The following is a 23324-nucleotide window of genomic DNA, read 5'->3' as shown; positions in this document are numbered from 1 at the left end:
TTAATAAATTTTTTTTTATTTCCAAAACATACGGAAGGGCCGTGTTGAATATTTCACTTTTCGTTGATATAAAAAAAAAAAGCTCTAAATTTCCACTGAATTTTTTTTTCAATTTTCAGCCAAAATGGGGTAGCCTCAAAAAAATGAAAAAAAAAATGATCTTGAAGTTAGCAGACAGTTTAAAATTGCAGATTTTTTTTCTAACAAATCGTTTACAAAAAAAAAAAAAAAAAAAAAAATGCACATGTAGAAAATTTAAAAATCTATAGGTGCAATTTTTTCAAATTTTTTTGTTTTATAATTTATCGGTTTGAAGACAATCCAAAAATTACTAGACGTCGGCTAACTTCAGAATCATAATAAAATGATCCTGAAGTTAGCAGACAGTTTAAAATTTTCGGATTTTTTTTCCAACAAATCGATCACAAAAAAAAAAAAAACTAAAAAATGCACGTGTAGAAAATTAAAAAATCTATAGGTGCAATTTTTTTAAATTTTCTTTTTTTTTCATAATTCATGGGTTTGAAGGAAATCCAAAAATTACTAGACGTCGGCTGACTTCAGAATAAAAAAAAAAAATTATTTTTTAAATATTTTCAAAAATTTCTATAGTTATCATGATTCGCGTGTAATTTTAAATAAAAAAGTGTCGAATCATATCAAAATAATCATAACTTTAATAAATTGCCAGTTTAAAAAAATAAAGTTCTAGGAAAATTTGTGGTTACCCGTTTAGTTCCGGTCTCCTTTGTAGATTTATTGCAACTTGTTAATGAGGAATAATAAACGTATAATAAATAATAATAGTGAAATAATATTTATAGAGCGAAATTAACGTTTGTTTTTGTGTAGATGGAATAAAGGGAGTCGGGAGGTGTTTAGGGGCTGGTTTATACCAAGGGCCACTGCAGAGTCCAAGTCTTTAAAAGGCTCGTAGAGAGTACAGTAGTGTAGATAGAGAACTGAACCGACTGGGGAAGGGGGATAGGTGAATGAGTATGTGAGTACATATTTGTTTAGCTAGAAGCACTCGTGCTCTCACTCAAACTGCGGCGCTTCAACCATCTCGCACTCCCACTCCCACTCTACCTCACCCACATCCTGTGTCTATCCTGTACCTTTTTACCCCCTTCATCTCGCTCTTTATTGTATCCCGCTATTTTATACCCATTTCGAATTCTCAAACATCAATTTATTTTCAAAATTTACTCAAGCAATTTTTGATAAAAAAATATTTAAATGAGCGGTAAAATAACTTTTGATCTTTACAAGAGCTCCAACTATTCAACAGAAGACTAGTGTGAAATTTTTTTTCTACGCGGAAATTCGTGGAAAAATCGTCGGCTTGGCGGTTAGTGGTGATGGAGTAAAAAATGAAGGGATGAAAAAAAATAAAGAAAAATAAGAGGGTCGAAGATTGTGGACGGAGTACATAATGTATATCGTATATATTTTGTAGAGAGGTTTTAGTGTATATAGTATGTATTTGAAATGATATTTGGTCCATTTCCATTTGTAGCACGTGGCGCGCGTTTACTGTTCACACCTACTTCTACTCCGTGGGCACCACACAGCTACCAAAACTATCCCCTTTTTACTACATCCCTTCAGTCCAAGCTGCTTTTTACCCCTAACGCTGCTCGCTGGCCCTATTGGCCCCTTGTGCTCCGCTAATGGACACGCAAGCTCTCGCCAGCTATGCAAAAGAGCTTCTCTTGACCTTACAATAAGTAAATTATCCACGCCGAATCTTTTTTCTTCAACCCCAGATCATTTCTCAGCCCCTTCAAATCCTTTAGCGAGTTATCAATTTTTTTCGCCCCATAAATTATAAAATTTAGTAATAATGTTGTTAATTTTCATTCATTTTCAAGACTAAGATTTAAATAAATTTTCTGTTGTTAAGTTCTGAAAAATTTTAAATAAATAAATATTAAAAATAATTTACACCGGTATGAATATACAGTCGGTCTGACTATTGAAGAAATTTTCCACTAGTGACGTATGAAAGGAATAAAATAAAAACGCTGCGACACAGCCGTGGAAAAAATGTTGCTATAAGTCTGAAACGTGAATTATTTCGCACTCACCGTGTGTCCAGTGAAGGGTGACTACTCCCCTTACTCTTACCATCACTTAAACTCTCTCCTAACTCACACCCTTTTATCCCACCCGTCACACTACGACTCCCTTACCCCGTTCTTCTTTTTCTCTAAGCTTTGGCTCGACTCACGGTCACCTTGCCTTTATGGCTTAAACAAAACTTTTCGTATATTACAAGTCTGTGAAATATGAATACGATGTAGTAGCTGGAGGATGGGTCGCTGGATAAAAGGGGAAAGGGGAGAGTTAAAGGAGAAGTAGATGGAGATGAAGGTATAGAGAGAGAGAGAAAGATATAAATAGAGTGCGAAAGAGAATTTTCGGAGAGTATAGAAGAAGGGTAAGAAGAGAAATGAAAAGGGGGATAGATCCGGTCAGTTGCCTGCCATTACGACCCTACTGGACTGCCGTTGGCAAACCCAATTTGTTATCGACTTATAGGCCAAATTACTTACTATTACCGCAGATTTATTCCGCACATTAGCCTACAGTTACGCCCACTCGTTACGTCTTCATTAATTTATATTTTTAAATTCAACTTAATACTTTAACATCATTTATTATTTTTAGTTTATTAATTTACCGGGGATATTTCGGGGCGCAAGTTAAAAATTAGCAAATAAATTTAATTAAATAGTGACCGCTGGGATACATGGACATATTTTTATATATATATATAAATTTAATCGTGTGTAGAAAATTGATTCTCTGGAAATAGCCGAGAAGATTTGCCAAGTGGACGATAAAACGTGGCACGTGTTACCTAACACCCAACTATCCTGAGCATGTTCGAGGGGGGTTTAAAAAAAATATAAAATATATATCCTGAGAAGGGAGTACACGTAGCCAGCTAGTGATATTCATGCGTACGTTTATCCGAGGCACGTCGAACCTTATTCACTAACGGATGCTTTGGCAATCTAATAAAGATAAAAAATAACGTCCGATGCCTCAACTGGGCTACGACGACGCGACGCTGAGACCTGAAGCATCACTGAGACCGTAGCCAGTTTAAAAACCCTCACCCTCTATCCGACTCTCCTTCTCACCCTCAGCCCTCGTACAAGGTTATATTGAAAAATATATATCCAGTGGACTGGACCCTGTCCTTGCATATAAACTGCCCTTTTTGCCGATTTATTTTTTCAGCTTTTTTATTCACTAAAATATTCACTTATGACCCAAATCAATTGATATTGAAAATAATAAAATGAAAATATAAATATTTCAAATTTTTTTTTTTAAACTTTGACAGATAGAAAAATGACTTTTTTGTTAAAGTTCTAAAGAAAAATTTTGTGCAGATGACAAATGAAAGATGAATGCTAGTGACATGAATTGTCTATTCTATTTTTATTTTTACAAAAAATTTTATCATATTTTAATATAAAAAAAATTTTAATTTTTTTATGATTACAGGTGAGTTCAAAAAACAAATGGAACAGTAAAGTCACTCCTCAGTAAGACGGTAAGAGTTTAAAAAATATTTAATAAGAAAAAAAATTATCAATAAATCCCGAGTATCATTCTCAGATATAAATTTCGGAATTCAATAAAATTCCAGGACTATAACGACCCTAAGATATCTAGCCCCTGTCTGAAAACAATATTACGATAACATCACAATACAATATCTCAAATTACATATTATAAATAACATCCAGCCGTTAGTTTGTCATATAATTAAATAAATAAATAACTGAAGGAAAAACAAAATAAAAAATAATAATTCTGGTTTATTTTACGAGCATGTATGGGAATGTTATTCAATGTAAAAAAGAATACGAAGGAATCAAGGGGTTGTAGCCGGGGATAGCCGCAAAGAAAGTAAAAGAAGGAGCGAAAATAACCGGGGGTCGGTTGAACCTCTGGAATCCAAGTAGAACCAGACTAACGCTGTAACGCCCCGGTTGGCGGAATTCGAAATTTGTTTCTTTATCGGCCATAATTTTCCGGAATCTACACACGAATAGGTTATGTTAGAACTACTCGGCTATTTTTGAAGAAGCTTAAGACCTTTCTCGCTCTCGCTCGCTTACTCCGCGGCGTCTCACCTCCTCTTTATGTTATGCATACATCGAATAAGTTAACAAGGAATACAAGACTACTATTTCGATATAGACCAACCTTTCCACTTTGCTTCTTATATATTTTTTTTTTCAACGACTCTAAAATTTTATTTCACATCCTAAAGTATTTTATTTTTATTATATTTTTCCTTTACACTAAAATCCACAAAAACTTTCTCGTAATACTTTTTATGTATTAGTAACCCGTCAAAAATCATGATACACTTTTTTTGAGTAATTGCGATGTCGATAAAAAATAATTTTTTTTTTTTATGAGACGTATGCAAAAAATATAGACGAGAGATTGTTTATAAATGAGAGGCTAATTTAGAATTTTTTTATCTTCTTTTTTATTTTTTGTTGCTTTTCGGCTCCTTAGTTCAAGGAGAAAAAGTAGGTCGTAGTAAAATAAACTTGAGGAGTGTTTACAGGGCGCGCCGGCTGTCGTATAAAACACGAAATAGACCGTCTGAGTATACAGGTAAAATAACGGGGGTTGAGAAAATAGTAATGGAGAAATACAAGTACTAAGTCGCGACTACTCATAATTCATTTGCATCGGGTGTATTACACACAAGAGCACTCCTTCTGAGTAAACATTCAGTTAATTAGAAATATCATTTTTCATATTATTTTCTTAGTCTGTTGTTATTAAAAATTATCTCCATATTAAACTTATGCTCTCATATAAAAAAAAAAAATAATTGTCCAGCTAATAAATTAAACAGTAAAAAATATTTATGAGCGTAATAAAAAATAATAGTGGCCCATAAATAATAAAAATAAATATTTAGCATACAAATAATTTGTGACCGACTTAGAAGGATGTCCTTTTTATTGAAGTGAAGATAAAAAAGTGTGTAGTATTTTTTTTAGTCGAACAAAAAGTCACGTTGGGATGTAAGGGTCGCGCAATGAATGATAAGACGTTAAAATGCATTGCCGGCCCCCGTCTTACTACAAGAGAATAAACCAGCCGGGGTGAAGAGCGGCGGGGGTGTCACGTGAAATAAGAGATATACCGCGGGCGCATTATGTGAAAAATATGGTAATAATATTGCTAGACCCAAGCAAAACAGCACCCTGCATGTGAATTATGCGAGATCACTACCTTATACCCCTTTGTCACTCCCTAAATGTCTTCCATATATTTATTTATTTTTTTTTCTGTTGTTTTTTTATTTATTTTTATTTTACCTCCCCTGTTATTTTAATATTTTATTTTTATTTTTTGATACTTTATTATTGACATTAAATCGATAACGTCGACATTAAGGCGGTGAATTATACTTAAGTACAAAATGTGTAAAGATACGGTTAAATTTTTTTTTATTGATCGATTTGTAAAGGATAGAGCGCGGGGAGGGGGTGGCGGTAAAAAATAAAGTGGTTTGAGTCTTGATTTAGATCCGCTGACAAAAGGGTGCTCACCAGAGGGTAAAACAAGAGGGTTTTAAATCATAAATTTTTTTTTACTCCAGTCGATCAACTTTTTTTTAATGTTTATTTTTTTTACAATCATCTGTTTTAATTACTTTGAATAATTTATTCAAATGTCGCGATATAAAAAATAAAATAAAAAAAAATAATAACAATTGACAAGTAATTATTTATTAAGTGAAATGACAGTCATCTGTTGACGCACCCTAAAATATCTCACTCACTATAACTCGACTCCTTAACCCGATGAAAAATCTGATATAATTTTCCGCGCAAGAAAATCCGCGCTTCCGACTTAATTGTATCATCAAGAAAGCTTGTTCAAAATAAAACCCCGATCTCGAGGTAACGCTTACCAAAAAAAAAAGCTGCCGAGAGTAAGAATATTCAAGAGTTGCTGAAGAAATAAAATAGGGTGAGTTTTAAGTAATACCATACAATTTTTAACCGCAATCTCATCCGGTATTCTATCCGACGGGGTGCCTGCCGCGCGTGCCTCTCTACTCCAGCCAACCAGACTCTCAAGAAAAAGAACAAAAAAAAATAAAATTCTATCCACCTTTAACTCTTTTCTTCATCTCTGATTTTGCACCCGGGCCTCGGGTTTTTATTATTCCAATTAATCATCTTGCACTACATTAAATTACGACAATTATCATTTTTCTCTTCTTCTTCAGTTTACCCAAAAAAGTAAAAAAATAAAATAAAATATCTTAAAATACCGTAAAAAAAATGAAAAAAGATCAAGAGTACGATGGAATGCAAAGTAAAAGGAACAAAAAAATAAAATAAAAAACCTGAGTGCTGACATGGTATCATCGTTGACGGACTCTCTTTTCCTGTGCGGCCACTACTAGAGTACGTATATACCGTGCAAACAAACCAAAATGGACTGCGAATAAATATGCGTCTACGAGAGGGAACTCTACTCTCTGATTCCTCTCTCTCAGTCACTCTGTAGTCTCTGGTGCTCACAAATGCCCGTATGCTTGGTCATGATCCAGCGGACCAAACGTGGGTCGCTTTTTCGCAGAGGGGCTCTGTCGAGAGAGTAAATGAGAGTAAACGCGTGCAACGTTTCTGTAAGAGTGAAAGAGAAAATTTTTCAGAGCAAGAGAAACCGAGCGAAAGAGAAAACCTGATGTGAGACCCTGACGCGGGTGGAAAAAATGAGAGGGTAAGAGGCAAGCAAGCGCGTGAGGGATTTAGAGACCTTTAATGGAGAGACCGACTGAGCGTGATATCGTGTGAAAAAATGGAAAAAAAATAACCGTACAAATTTGAAATTTGAAGGAAAAATATTTTTGTTTTCAAATTTTTTTACTGATCGAAATTTTGAAATAATTTCTAATTGAAGCTGAATAACGAATTGCAATGGGAATTTTTTTTTTTTTTCACATATTGTTACGGTAATATTTTGAGCAAAGAGTATAAAGTTAAGTACGTAAAAAAAAAGAGACGAGAATAAACAAAAAATAAAAATGAAAAAAATAAATAACTCGTTCCCACGAGTCGGCATAATCTCAAACGTCGAGAGAAACAACAGAAACACATATAAGGACTCTTCTCAGTTCCAATACAAACATTCAAACATTACATTGTCGATAACAAAATAAAATAAAAAATGAAATAAATATTAAAAAAAGCGGGAAGAGGGAGAGGGAGAGAAAGAGTAAGAAAAAGATTGCCGACAAAACGGTTTCGTCTGGTTTATTCGAGTGGTTTTATTTGGGCAAGCTGATGCTGCAGTAAAGGCTGACTAAGGCCTCGAAAGGCCTTTCCACAATAATAATTTTAAAACCAAGTAGAAAAGGCCGAGAGATGGAGGCGGGGATCGCGGGCCCGAGAAATAGTGAGTGAGAAAAGTACTTTCCAAGAAAGATGTATAAAGGGTCGATTTGAACCACTAAGTGAAGGTAATTTTTTTTTCATTGTTTGATTTTCATTAACGAACTACCGAGATCCGAACAAAGAAATTTACTTTTTTTTTTTTATAATAGACGATAAAATATTTTCTGTTTTATTTTTCAGGCTCGTTTTTTTCGGGTAAAAGCTTTTAAATTTTTTTATGATCGACAATTTATTTTTTTTTATTTTATTTTTTTGTCAGAGATCACCATTGCAAATTGAAATGAAGAGGAGTGTAAGCAAACCCGCAGAATAGTTAAATTACTCTTTTTTTTTATTATCCTATGGATATTTCACCCTCTGTTTAAATGTATTTCACTTATACTCAGCTTCAACAATCTCGTCTATGCATTAATACTTAAACAAACATTGGTAAAAAAGTTTTGTAGCCAAAGTATAAATTAAATGCTAAAAAATATTTTTATTGAGTAAAAAAATCAACGTGAATTATTTCAAGCCGACGAAACGAAAGGTCGCATGAAATAATAAAATTGCGGTGAAGAGTCGAGCAAAGATAGAAAAGAAAAAAAAATAGGAATAGTTTGATGACAGTTTGAACTTTTTTTCTCTCAGACTGATGAACCAATCACCGAGTCATTTATGATGTACACATGGTTCAATTAACGATAGACTGTCGTCGAGAAACTTTTCTCATTCAATATATTTTTCTCTTTTTAGTAAAACTATTTTTTGAAATTTTTTTATACGTTAAAAAAATTCAATGTAACTATCAGGGAATTTTTGAAATAAAAATAAAAAATTTTAACTTCATCGACGACAAAGCAAATTTTTTCCAATACAGAAATTTTGAAAATAAAATTCTGTAACTCGTTCATGGAATAATATCACAATCGACTACGTCATAAGCTGGTTTCGGGGGCGTAGGGAAAATTTTTATCAGAATTTCAGTCTTCCCACTGCCGTGCGTTTAGTTTTGTTCCCGACTACCCGTTATAAGCCTCTTTTATTTTATATAATTTTAAACGTCATATTAACATTTTATTACAAACGCGAGTATCCTGATTTTCCTGGTACTTATTTTTTTACACTAATAATAATTATAATGAAAAAAATTATAAAAATAACGGTATTGATTACAGTAATAATTAAAATAATAATTTTATTTTAATTATTTAATTATCATCCGCGAAAAATAGACGGTAAATTTTCATCATTAATTTTTCTATTTTTCCTGTTGTTAGTTTATAATTTAGAAAATTTTAACGGAGGCTTATAACGAGCTCTCTAGTACGAAACTCCTTAGAGTTCCCCTTAAGTGTTGGAAGTTTTTTGGACTCAGTAACTCCCGATTGAGGGAAGAGGCTTATCAAGGGCAGGCTTATGACGGGTAGTCGACTGCAATTTGATATTTATGATTTTAAAAAATTAAAAAAAAAAATCCATAACAAAACCGTTGGGTTCTTTGTTCTCACGCGTGAATGCAATTTAGTCCCTCTCTTTATCATATCGGGAATGTACTTCGTAACAACGTCTGATTATGCGAGCGCATGACTGAATGTAACGCGATTTAATATTAAAATATTATGACAAACGTCAACAGTTGGTACGTCGTCTACGACTACTGGGAAGCTTTTGCCGCGGCTGGTTGCCCGCGTTAGACGCAAGAGAACACGAAAATGCTGATTGGCCTACACCATAACCGTGTGAATACTAAACGAGTCTCGAGACACCTTTTATGTTCTTTTATCCTCTACTTCTCGCCTTTTAACATCCAGCTAAAAAAAAAAAAAACAAACAAGAGCTTCCTCTAAAAAAAAAATAAAAAATAATTCCGATATTTTCCATCGTCCTGACTCGCGGATTTATTGACGCATATAAAAATTAATCTGAAACCAAAACAGTTGTTATCTTACGCGATAAAAATAACAATAGAAGTGAATCATGTATAAGCAAAAATGTCATAAATATACAGAAGATACAAAAAAAATAATAAAAGTCAATGCGGGGGTTGAAGAGCCAGTATGAGAAGGAGTGAAAGGAGAGGAGAGGGTGAAAGAAATGATGAAGGGGGTGGAAAAAAGAGACAGAATGTAACTCATAGCCTGAGGTTTTAGGTAAGATAGGTTGGAAATAAATCCAAATAGTAAACAGGGTGAAAGTAGTAGTAGTAGCGTCCTCTTAGTTTGAGAAAAAGGGGGAGGAGGGCTGAGAATTCTAATATATAAAAGATATGAAGCTCTGTTGGCGTGTATAGGGGCTGAGATTCGATGGAGAGTTTTAGTCTGGATTCAAATAAGCGATGCTACAAAACGAGTGGTAAAGAAGTACAAAGGGGTGATGAAGAGAAAAGAGAATAAAATTCTTATTTCTTTTTTATTATTTTTTTTTTTTATGCTTATTTTAAGAAGGACTACTAAGAAATCTGAACAGCTAACAACAGCTTCACGACCTTTATATTTAACCTTTTCTTGAAAAAAATCTTAGTTGAGTCAAGAACACGATAAAGAACAAAAAGAAGAACCCGAAGTCGGGGTTTTACTGTCTAAGGAACTCGATGGTTCTTCAAACGTCTTTTGGTTTTTTTGAAAACCTATTTCTCTGGACTATTTAACTTTTTTTATCCCCATAGTACCGAGGATAAGAAGTATTAAAGTTATAAGATTTAAATGTGATTAAATTTTTATTAAATATTTACGCTGTTTGATATTTTTTGTTGCTATTAATTTAGTTAATTAAGGCAGATGTGAGGAGCAGAGAGGATGAGAGGTTTTGAGTTATAAGAGAAACTACGATTCTCCTGACTAAACACTGATAACAGACTACGAATGAATTTCTTTGCATGTTATAAACATACGTAATCGTACACAAATAAGATTAGCATAGGACTCGAGAGAATGAACGTTGGCGTTTGAAATTTTGTCTACCCAGTACGAGAAATATACACACACACTGATTTTTTTTATGTATATGTATATTTTTTATTTATTTATTTGTGAACGGTTATTAATTTTGTTTTCCAGATACTAAAGTCGAAATATATTTATTAGTATTCAAACATGACACAAATTTCGATATCTAAATTTTTTTATTTAATTTTAAAAAAATTTCTTGGATGAAAAGAAAAAATAGACATTATTTTTTTTTTAATTTTTACTGAAGAAAATCTTATTGGAAGTTGTGTCAATAATTATTGTACAGTAAAAAATTTGCAGAGTGAACGCAGATTAAATCTGGAGTGAATTTCTTCCCTTGGAGTGGAATTCACTTCGAAACGGAGTTTATTTTAAAATTAAAACTCCAAATCGGAGTGAATACGGATTTAAATAAAATCGAGTTCACTCCAAAATCACTCTGCTAAGAAAAAATTTACTCATTTACTCCGTATGCGGAGTAATTTTTTTTCAAACTCCGAAACTCCAAGTGACGGAGGGAATTTAAATTTAAATAAAATCCACAACTACTCCGAATTCACTCCCGATTTTTTACGCTGTAAAATTTTGAGCAAAAAAATATTTGTGACCATGTCAGCAAAAAGGTTCACGATCTTCCCTCTACTTCAGTTAATTTAGAAATTATTTATTTAAAATTGTTTTTTAGTTGTAACAATAGTAATAATAATTATGTAAATATTAAAGAGTAAATATATTTATAAAAGGTAAAATAACGTTGGAATAGAACGTAGTTTTACCACATCCTTCCTGTTTGAAATATATATATTTTATTTCTCGTAATATATGTGAATAGACAGAGAGCAACATCCGCTGTTTTAAGTTTTGTCGACAGAAAGTATTTAAATACCCTCGGCGATGAGCGCGAGATATATGAGTAACAGAAAAGTAAAGTAGGTATACCTAGACAAAAACCTAGTGGCGGTGGTATATATTGTCTGACAGAACTTAATAAAACAAATCTCGTTGTGCAAACAACATCGCCAGTATCTAGTTTAGGTAAAGCCAAGCTAAGTCAAGTCAAGTTAAGTGAAACGAGTTTAATGCCGGAGTCTGACAATAGAATCGAAAAGTTTTAGTTTGTTGTCATTTTATCTATACAAATAAAACAGTTTTTTTTTTTTTATTTCATAATTAAAATCATCTTGAAATTCCATTACGTTGAACAAATATTTGAATAAAAATATTTACTCGAAATTTGGTAAATAATTTTATTTTAATCCACAATTACAGGCATCAACGCTCTACGCTGTTTTAAAGCAACATCAATCAAGAGATTTAAGTTGGGAACGCGATAATCAAATTCCGAAAAACACAAAAGAGAGACTCGAGAGATTGGGACTCAGTGGTTTAGACAAAGCTATAACGACAAGTTCAACAGCAACATTGGGAGCTGTGGGAGATCATCAGCATCAGCACCAGCACCAACATCATCATCAGGATTTAACAATCGAGTATCGTAGCAATGGCAAGCTCAGTCCAACAACTGGGCAAAATTCAGTGACAACAGCATCACCCATGACCCAGCAAAAGCAACCGACACTATCATCACAATCATCTCAGCCTTGTTCCGGTACGACACCGAGCTCACAACAGACGAGTCCACATCAAAGCCCCCAGGCGTTGCATCGTGCATCGTCTCCAAATCCCAATCAGGGACAACTGCCTGGTGGTGGCCCACCTGGTGGTCCACCAACACATAATTCTACACAGATGATGCTCAGCCCGGCCAGTGGCCTACATCATCAGATGCAGCAACTACTGCAGCAACATATTTTAACACCCACGCAGCTGCAGTCCTTCGTGCAGCAGCATACACTTTATTTACAACAACAGCAGCAGCAACATCATCAGGTAAAATTTTTGTTTTTTTTCTATCGAATTTTTAGTCACTAGATGACTGATGCGCCAGCATATTTTTTTTTTTTGTCCACTTGTTCTACTTTTTTACGGATCCAGCTCAGAAATATTAATTTTCGACTCTTATAAAATTTTTTTTCTAGAAATTTATACGGAATTAAAAATTTGAGGGGTAAAAATAATTTTTCCATTGAAAAATTCTAGAGCTCGAGAAAAAAATAAATTTCTATCAGAAAAATTTTTCAAAAAATCCGCCGGTGAAAATAAAAAAAATTTACTAATAAATTTATTTAACAAAAGTATTTTATTGATAGCAAAAAATAATTTTATAGGAAACGTCTTCCGAGCATGTCGCTAATCAAGAAAGATTTGGTTATTTTTCATCCATTAAAAACGTAAGTAAAAAAATGATGTTAAATTTTTTTTAAGCGCTGACCCGAAAAAAAGTTTGCTAAATTAGCGGTACAGCTTTAAATAAACTTTCACTAATTGTTAAAGAAAAAAAAATATATATAATAAGCATAATAATACTGATAATAAGCTGAATGTTTTACCCTCTTTTCTTTGGGAATTGGAAAAGTATTTAATGAATACCGGGGTAGATTAATCGTGCGCTTTATTAAAAAAGTACATTAATTTAAAGGGATGAAATATTTATGCCGAAGAAAAATAAAATAAAATTTCTCGCAGGTTATTAATAAATAAATATATTAATTAATTAATTAATTAATAAATTAATTAAATATGAATTAAAATAGTGTTTGTTTATTATCCAATCGGCAAGTTCACTTAGTTTTTAAGAAGGGAACACTCAGTCTGCGTAAACACTCGCCTCCCTTCTGTATCGTTATCATAACAATACCCTTTGCTTACTTCTCAAACTCTCAAGTACTTAGAGTTGCCAAAAAAAGCAGTTTATAATTAATAAAAAAATAAAAAACAATTAATAATAAAACAATAATTAAATATGAATTTCGCATGAGACGGAGGTAATTGTTTAAAATGTATTGGCATTGATAAAACGATCGGTTAATTTGAACCGTGTACTGGCAATACTACGGCGGAATAATCCAAAGAGAAGTTTTGAAAGAGAGGGTGGTCTGCATATATTTTCACTTGACCGTCCAATATTTATTCAGCGGTCTGCCCAGTCGCCGCAACTAGCTCGAGTATTTAGATAGCCCGCCATTGAGCTTATTACATTCTATTGTCTGCTTCTAAATTACATATAAACTATTATCTCTTCATGAAACATGTTACCTATTTATTTTATTTATCTTTTCATTTTACGATTATTGGCTTTTTCAAATATTCATTAATTTAAATCCCCTAATTTTTAATTCATCGCTAATTCAAAAATTATTGTGATTAATTTTTTAAAAATCAGACAAAATTTATGATACTGAAGTTAGCCGACGTCTAACAATTTTTGGAGTTTTTTTAAAAACAATAAATTATAAAAAAAAAATATTTAAAAAAATTGCACTTGTAGTTTTTTTAATTTTCTACATGTGCATATTTTTAGTTTTTTTTTTCAACAAATTTAATTGTTAAAAAAAAAATCCAAAAATTTTTAATTGTCTGCTAACTTCAGGATCATCAAAATGTGATTATAAAATTACAAAATAAAAATTCATTTTTGAGGTAAAAAATTTTTTTTTTCATCTGAATAATTATCGGGTAATTTTTAAAAAATCAAAATTTGAAGTTTGAAATTTTAATTAAAAAAATTCGAGTAAAATAAACTTTAAAAAATTAAAATATTAACCAATTATTGGACTGTAAATTAATTTTTGTCAGGTAAATTTATGAAAATATAAAAAAATTGAATAAGTGAACAAAAAATGATCGAATAAAAAATAAAATCAGTCCGGTTGAAGAATTTAAAATACAAGAGCTGAATAAGATTTTGAGACTTAGACGTAGACGTAGGAATAAAAATATATGTATAAAGTACGCGAAGAAAAGAAGTAAAATGAAGCAGGAGGGATAGGCCGGGCAATTAAGCGACGCCGTCAGCCGTTGTGTCTCGTTGTTTGTCTTCGAGGTATCCCATAAAATGCTAACCCCCTTTTTCTGTCCCCCATTATACTGGCGTCCCTCCACCCCCTATATAATAGTAGTTGTATATATACGTATACACATTGGTCCGCCCTTATCCGAGCGTTTACTTCTCGCTGGCCGCCCTCTTGATTTATTCATCACCGTCGGCACAAGACACAGGCGTTATTCTTTGCATCTGCTTTTCTTCTTTGCCTCCACTTCTTTACTCTCAGTCCCATCCCTGGACTATCTCACTCTGTACTGGTCTGATGGCACATCATCATCCAAGTGACGAATTTATTTCTTACCCTCTTGAGTTATTCTGACTCAAGACCTTTTTTTTATTGTCCATTATTCATTTATGAATATAAATACAAATATATGTCTAAGTGTATATAGATATAGTAGATTTGTGTTTTTAATAATTAATTTAAAATAAAATAGCATCAGCATCAACTGGCGGAGCTGGGGAGGAAACAGCTGGAACAGAATATGCAGCAATTGCAGGAACAACTGCAGCTTAATCTGATTCAGCAGACGCATCTTCTCCAGACGGCAGACAAAAAGAAAAATTCAGTGCCATTACAACAACTTGGTGTTCAACAGCATCAAATTATTCAGCAACTGCAGATGACCCAGAGACAATATCTATTTCAACAGGGATTAAGTCTTCAGAGTCACAATCATTCCTCTGGCAATTTATCTAATGATAATGTGCCTGCTTGGAAGTCTGAGCCCAATGAAAGCAGTGAACCTCATCAGAATTCCAGTGTTCCTAAATCAGGAGCTAGTTTAAATGGTATGTTACATATTTATGACTATTATAGTCATGGGACGATTCGCGCAATTTTTATCATTAGAGGAAAAAAATTAATTTAATGGGAAAAAAAAAATTTTTAAGGCTGGGTCATTTTGATATCAAATACTTATGTGGGGACTAAACGAAAAGTAAAACTAGCAAAAAATTACACCATTGAAATTTTTTTCTAAGATGACCCATTGTACCCTCACCCCATTCCTGATTTTAAATTAAACTTACCCATGGAAAAAAGCCTTCCAGAATCTATAAATAAAAAATTTGACCTACGACTCTACTAGCAAGTGATTACAGAACGTTTCGATCAGACAATTTTTTTTTTCCAATTTTGAAAAATTTTTAAGCCACAAAAAATTTATTTTTCAGGATTAATAAATTCGATAGCAAATCGGCGGTCGGATTTAAATGGAACAACACTCGTGGATGAAAAACCACTTGACGTTTCATGCCATGACAAAGCTCACCCCCTCTACGGTCATGGAGTATGCAAATGGCCAAGCTGTGAAGTTATTTGCGATGACTATCAAGCATTCCTCAAGTCAGTATTTAAATCCCTTTTATCAATACTACATTTTATTATTTATCATCTCCATCCTTGTTTAATAAAAAAAAAAAATCCTATTCTCAAAAACCCAAGACGAGAAGAGAAAAAAATGAACTTAGTCAGCGTATCTCATTGACATGATATTTTTTTCATTCTATTTCCTTTTGTATTTTTTATTTTATTTTTCTTCCTTCTCATCATCTTGCGCCGCGTCTTCTCCTTTTTCCGACAATCCCCTTGGTAATCACGGCAAGCCAGAGCAAAGTCTCCAAACAAGTCGTTGGAAAAAAAGAAGAAAAAAAAAGAAGAACGCTAATTACCTTTGTCTCATTAATATTCACGACATTCGACCGCATCGTTATGCCTTTGCCTCTCTCTCAATCTTTATGTTTCTCAGTCTAATCCCAAAGGCCGTCGAAGCTTCTCGCGCCTTGACAAACCTCCCACTCCCGGCTTCCTTCTTCAACCCTCTTTCGTTACCACCAACGATGCTGTGAGTATATTTCCCAGCAAAAAGAATAATCAACATCAAAGGCAAAACTAGACTCTAGAGTGTCTAATTCTCTTTCCCATCTTATTCATATATAATAATAATAATAGTAATAATAATAAAGTTCCTCTGCTTCTTTCTATTTCCTTTCTTCCCGCAATTTTAAACCTCTTTAAAACCAAAAAAATAAATAACTAAATCCAACATCCAGCTGATTCTTTCCGGGGATTAATTTTGAAAATCCTGATGCATTTTTCTAGACATATGAACACCGAGCACACGTTAGATGACAGATCGACGGCTCAAGCGCGAGTCCAAATGCAAGTGGTATCACAATTAGAAATTCAATTGCAAAAGGAACGAGATATTTTAGGCGCCATGATGCATCATCTTCATGTAGCGAAACAAATGTCTTCGCCCGAACCTCCTAAATCATCTGAATCCTCGGTAAGTTATCATTAAATAAAATTAATAATTAACTCTATAGAAGAATGTAAGACAAAAGTTCCTAATCAAGCGAGTAATTAATTTTTTAAGATTTTAATTACCCTACAGATTTTACTTCTATTCATTTTTAACAAAATGATCTTTTAAAAAATTTTCTGTGACAAGGCAGTACACAGAAAAAAATTTTTTCTTAGCTCAAGAATATTTTCGATTTTAATTCATGATGCGAAAAATTTCTCAGGGCAAGTAAAAATTTTTTGAGCCAAGAAATCTTTTTTTTTTTGTGTACAAAAAACATTTTTTTAAATCTTGTTAAAGTTTTTTGGTGTCCCATTGTCCGGATATTCTATAGTGGAAATACTAACCCGCGTATTTAAATAATTGAGTTCAAAACCAATAATAATTAAAATAATAAAAAATTAAAATTTGAAATTGACAATAATAATCTTTTGGCAAACTTATACTCATGAATAAAATAATAATCCAGCTGTTACTCTTATCCATAATTACAAAGTTTATTAATTTATAATTATCTTATCTACAATTCTAAATTCGACATTTTAGTGGATTAAATTATTTATAAAGTTTTAAAACGACAACTCAAACTAATTATCATTATTATTATTATTTAGTAGAAAAACACATAAATCATTTATAAAGTTTAAAAAATTAATTTTGAATATCAGCTGAAATAAATTAATTAATCAATAATTCATTTCCGGTATTTTTGACTCGGGTTTTAAAAAAGAAAGTAAATTCCAGAGAACAAATAAATAGCGGGTTTCAGATTTACCGCTTTTGCCAATTGGCAAGTCGAAGGCGTTAATTTATACACGAAATTGTAATTAATAATTCATCGTCTAAGGGAAGTAGCAGCAGCAGTACCACCAGCACGTTTCTTCTTCTTACTGCTGCTGCTACTTCTTATTCTTCTTCATCCCTCCTCATCTCTACAAGGCGATTTATATCGCCTTAATTAAAACCCCTAACAAGTTACACTGTCAGAGAATACCAATATCACATTAACAATCTAAAGCTTCATTCTATTTTACTACATGCTACTGTACAATCGCCTTACATACTTATAGATGTACCTCCGATTGCTTAAATATTAATAATGACCTGAATATATTAAGGATTCTTTTAAATATTCAAAGAAATTAAAATCTTTCTGGCAATTAATTATTTTTCAAAAGATCTCCGAAGACCAGAACAAAGCGGAATATATAGAAAATTTTTTTTCAAAAAATAATTCATCAACATTCGGTAGAAATTTCGATTCAAACTTTTACTGCTGCAGCCCAATAAATTTTTTTTTTCAAAAAATTTCAAAATTAGTTTCAACTAAATTATAAACTGAGAACCTGAGACACGATAACAGACGCGGGAATTTTTCAAATGGAATTTCCGAGGCCCAGTTATTAATTTATACTGAGTGTTAATGTAATAAATCACAATTCAAAATAATTTTGAAAAAAAAAATGAGAAATTGGATACCTTGCGCTCAATCTTTACGTATATTTACGAATATATATAAAATTATTACTCTACATAGAAAATATATGAAAAAAATGGATGGTTACAAATACTTGCATGTTTAAAAAATGATACTATCAAAGCAATGCAGTCTTATAATAATAATAATGCAGAAAAATTTTTGAAAATGTACAAATAATGATATTTTTTGAGCTAAATGAAAAATAGTTTGGGTGAAATTTTCTGCAATTGTTATTATTATAATCGGAAAAAAATTATTTGCTTTTAGACGGGTTCAAGTTTATCAAAATTAAATTTATCAACTGGTTTAATGAATCAGCCACCGCCAAATTTTGGTGTTTCGCAAGTATCGCCAGCATCAATGTCAGCATTAGTATCAGCAGTGAGATCACCGGGTGGCGGACAGCTGGCGCCATCAGCCGGAGGAACGCCGATGCCGCCGATGCCGAATATGTCGAGTATAGCGGGAATCCCATTGCCAAACATGCCCGGAAGTATGCCAACAATACCCGGCGGATTACCGAGCATGGCGGGACCTATTCGAAGGCGAATCAGTGATAAGTCCGCGCTTTCTCTCGCGGGAGGTAAGACTCACAAATATTTATATAGATTTTTTTCATTAATCAACTATAATTATTTGTTAATATTTTTACCAAAATTTATTCAAAATTGAGTAACTAATTAATTTAAAAAAAAAAACTAATTGCTAATTTTATTAACATAAAAATTGAGCTAATGATAGCGAAGTTAATTAAAGAAATTTATAAAATAATTAGGTAATTTTTTTTTATTAATTACTTATTTTTTTTCGAGTGATATATGATGATTGATGAAAATAATTGACTTTTGATAAAACAAAAAAGTCTTGACTTAAATTTCTCTGGCTTCTTTTCTTATCAATGCTACTTTTTTTTTCTTCGTTTCCTGTGCTGCTCCGAACCTCTACACTGTGTAGGGCTGCCCTACATGCTCGAGCGGGCTGGCCTTGACGTCCAACAAGGTACTGTCTTGACCTTGACTATCCTTTTTTTCTTTTTTATGTAAATTTAATATTTAACCCGTTAGATCTAAATCATTTGATTTATTTTTTGTTTGCAAATTTTTAGAAATTCATTATTATTTTATTGTACTTTAATGCTTCATTTAAACGCTTTGTTTCATTTAAATTTTCAACTGTTTTATTTAGTTTGAAAAAAAAATTTTATTTTTTAAATTCAAAAATTTTTGACTTTGAGTTTCCATGATTTTATTGACTGATTTTTATTAATTTTGATGATGACTGAAATTAAATTGGATCTTGTGGTTTTAGAAATTCAACGGAATAGAGAGTTCTACAAAAATGCTGATGTGAGACCACCGTTCACGTATGCATCGTTAATACGCCAGGTTAGTTTACTTATTTATTATGATTATTAATCAAAAAAATTTTAATTTCATTACGATTTGACAATTATTTTTTGTGGGGGTAAAAAAAATTTTCAATTCAACTGATTGTCGTAAAAATTAAACAAAAATTAAGTCGAAAAAAAAATCGTTTTAAAATTTGACAAACAAAATTTTTAAGTTTCCAAAATTGAAATTTTTTTTAAATCTTTGACTAGAATTTGTCACGAAAATTTGAACTTCGAATCACTTGTAAATTTTTATATTTTTTTTAATTCAAAATATTGAGCTCTCAAAGTGTAGACTAATTTTTAAAATTCAAATTCACTCCTTTATTTTTAAATTTTTATTTTAATCAAAATTTTAAACCCGCCGAAAATTAAATTAAAATCATTTTAATTTTTACTTTTTATTTTCTTTACTTTTATTTTTTTTTTTTTTCCTAAATAATAAAATATTTCAGTCGATAATTGAATCACCTGAGAAGCAATTAACCCTCAACGAGATCTACAATTGGTTCCAAAACACATTCTGTTACTTCCGACGAAATGCAGCAACATGGAAGGTATACTTAAATATAAAAATATCAATACCGTATCTATAGAATTATACAAAAATTCCTTTCAGATTTAGTATTAAATATTTTAAATAATCGTTTAAGTAACAATCACCATAAAAAAAAAAATTTACCGCAATAGCAAGTAAAAAAAAGTTCTAGTACGCGTATTAAATTAAATTAAAAAAAAAAAATAATTAAACAGTAAAAAAATTTAATTTGAAAAAGTCGAAATAATTAATTATTACACTGAAATTTAATAATTTACCTGTTCTAGGATTTTTTTTTATTATAAATTCATACTCAAAATATATATTATTTCTAGTATAGATTTAAAAATACGAGGGGTTAATAATTTAAACTGAATTAGTGAGAATGTTAAAAGTACGTTTGAGTGAGTGAGTAATTTATAAATAAAATAGTAATAAGTGAGTGTAAGCAATCGACGTTTGCCATAAAAAGCTTCGCCTCGCATGGTTCTGTGTTTACAACGAGATAATTCAAGATAACAAAACAATAAATATATTTTGTTAAAAAATATATTAAAAATATGAATTAGAAATCTACAGGTCGCAACTCCAAGGAGCTCCAGATCCATACCCGGAAGAATTAACAGAAGAGCAAATAAAAAAAAAATAACGTTATAAAAAAATGTATACGTCAACGAGTTTTGTTCGTCGATTATAATTTGTTCAGCCCTGCGGCATGAATAATTGTTGTTCTCCTATAGAGTTTAGATACCTAGCTCTGCATTAACAGATTATATACAGGAATGCAACAGAAACGTGTCCTATGTTATTTATTATTTTAAATATTGGTTTATTATTTAACATTTATTTTATTTTTTATTAACAACAAATATTTTATTTCGCGAATATTTTGCCTCTTCGCTACATTAATATATATTATTTATTATTGTTATTATTATTAATATGATTTTTTTTTTTTTAGTACTTAATCTTGTTATTAGTTATATTAGATATATTAGATATTCATCGCCATATGCATCGTTTTTTATACGCTACTATAATTTATTTATTTTTTTTATTATTTTTTTTTTATTTGACTTTAATTCAATTGATTAATAATAATAACAATTATAAGTACACACAAAAAAAAAATGATTTCTTGGCACAAAAAATTTTCACTTGTCCCAAGAAATTTTTTGCACTATAAATAAATTGAAAATGAAAATTTTCTTGAGGCGAAAAAAAAATTTCTCCAAAAAATGTCTTCAATTTATAACGCAAAATATTTTTCGCGCCAAGAAATTTTTTTTTTCTGTACCAATGAATATAAATTTTTAAAATAAAATTATTAATCGATTGAATTTTAAAAATTATTAAAATGACTAAAAATTAATGGATTTTTAAATTTAAAAAAAACTAATAATTAAAAACAGAACGACGTGACGGAATGTACAGTATGACAATATTTATGATAACGACAGTTTGACTGAATAAATAAATCATCGGCATCAAGAATCACAATAATAAACAAAAGAAAAGAAATTATTTTTAAAAAAATTCAGCCATCGAGTTCGTGATTGAGTTGGCTTAGTTCGTTTTTTGCGTTGCTTATTTAGTCTGTGTATTATTTTGTATAGAACGCAGTGCGACACAACCTGTCTCTCCACAAATGTTTCATGCGAGTCGAAAACGTGAAAGGGGCCGTATGGACTGTCGACGAAGTGGAGTTTTACAAGAGACGTCCTCAACGCGCTTGCAGCACGACTGGGTACGTTACCCCCTTCCCGCCCCGACTTGCGCGATTTTTCTATCACTTTCTTATTCCACTTAAGAATTTTATCAATATAAATATATATATATACATCTATTATTCATGTATATGTATATATATGTGACCCTAAATCAAAATATTCTCATCTACTTTTCAAAAAAAAATTTTAATAACTTAAATTTTCCTGAATCATTGAATTTTTTTAAGTATTTAATATTTTTCCACTTTCTCAATGTCGTATTTTTCATATGCTATTTATCTGCAACTATTTATTTATATCTTTTATTTAAAATTAATTTTTAAAAACGCTCTATATGTATTTTTATCTCTAGATACTTTTTTAAACTTCTTAAATTTATATTCATAGATTTTTAAATTTTTTAAATACTTTTTTACTATTTTTATCGCTTTATATGTCTACGCTTTTTTAAAATATCTTTTTTACATAAGTAGTTATTTAAATTTTAAACATTTTAACTATTTCAATATTTCTAATCGTTTTTATTATTATTATTATATATTTGCACTGCATTTATACATCATATTTATTTTAATTCTCACAAGCTTTTAGTCTAGTACCCGCAAATATTAACACACATATTTATTTCCCCTGAGCGTCTGATGGCTTAAAACGCTTTTTTAAATTTTTAAAAACCGAAAATTTTCAATAAAATTTTTTACTCTGAATGCTGCATTTTTTTATACTTCCATATATTTTTAAAATCTATTGCTTTTTTATAAACTTTATTATATTTATCTAGTGTTTGTTATTTTAATTATTCATATTTATTTACTTTATAAATTTTTTTAATTTCCGTTTATATTCAGCTTTAATTCTGAATGTTTATTAACAAACTATCGTTAGAATTTTTAAATAATTTTTAAAAATATCTTAATGTGTGAGAAAAATATTTTACTCGTGTTCCGAATGAATTTTTTTTAGATAGAATTAATAATGGAATGAATGTTGACTTAAATATTGAGTACGATTGAGTGAAAATGTGAACAAGTAGAAGAATTTTAAAATTAAAAATGAATTTATTTATTAAAAAAAAAAAAAAAAAAAAAAAAAAAATTGTGTGGCTTAACAAGCATGGTTATGATGGGCTTTGCAGCGACTAACCCCGAGAAGAAAGTTACGCGGATGTGCCAGATACGCAGAACTTAAAAATGTGGATTTCTATACTATAATTAGAAAGTATAAATTTTTGGTGAACGGGATATCGCATTTATCATTTATTTATTTATTTATTATTTTTTTTTTTAATTACTCATACTTACTATTTATCATACATATATTTATAAACCATCTTTTAATAATATTTTATTAGAATAACGATAAAATGTGTGTTGCACGTATGAAATATTTAGAAGGAAGCCGGACAAGAGCCCGCAAAATTTTTAATTCCCTTTAACCCTTTCAAAAAAAAAATATATAATAATTATTATTGTATGATAATAATTTTAAAAAAATGTATATGAATATTTATGTTCTCTCTTTACTCTCTCGTATGCCCG

General features: G+C 31.0%; 1 protein-coding gene across 19 annotated transcripts in view; it reads left to right on the top strand.

The window, feature by feature from the left end:
- LOC130670729 (forkhead box protein P1) overlaps nucleotides 1-23324 on the top strand; it is a 174337-nt gene that overhangs the window by 145146 nt on the left and 5867 nt on the right. For 10 of the 19 annotated variants that reach the window (XM_057474178.1, XM_057474175.1, XM_057474176.1 and 7 more), the window contains 9 exons: nucleotides 11663-12283; nucleotides 12622-12684; nucleotides 14777-15131; nucleotides 15516-15687; nucleotides 16444-16630; nucleotides 18396-18711; nucleotides 19083-19127; nucleotides 19437-19513; nucleotides 19974-20075. In XM_057474178.1, the coding sequence (XP_057330161.1) occupies nucleotides 11663-12283; nucleotides 12622-12684; nucleotides 14777-15131; nucleotides 15516-15687; nucleotides 16444-16630; nucleotides 18396-18711; nucleotides 19083-19127; nucleotides 19437-19513; nucleotides 19974-20075 (1938 nt within the window). Of the gene's footprint in view, nucleotides 1-3528; nucleotides 3572-11662; nucleotides 12284-12621; nucleotides 12685-14776; nucleotides 15132-15515; nucleotides 15688-16443; nucleotides 16631-18395; nucleotides 18712-19082; nucleotides 19128-19436; nucleotides 19514-19973; nucleotides 20076-21672; nucleotides 21804-23324 lie in introns of those variants that run through there. The other 9 variants (XR_008990407.1, XM_057474185.1, XM_057474182.1 and 6 more) reach the window with 5 other exon arrangements.

Source organism: Microplitis mediator, chromosome 7 (genome assembly GCF_029852145.1).
Source record: "Microplitis mediator isolate UGA2020A chromosome 7, iyMicMedi2.1, whole genome shotgun sequence".
Classification (NCBI taxonomy): domain Eukaryota; kingdom Metazoa; phylum Arthropoda; class Insecta; order Hymenoptera; family Braconidae; genus Microplitis; species Microplitis mediator.
The sequence above is the reverse complement of the archived record's forward strand: the minus strand, read 5'-3'. Positions and strand labels throughout refer to the sequence as shown.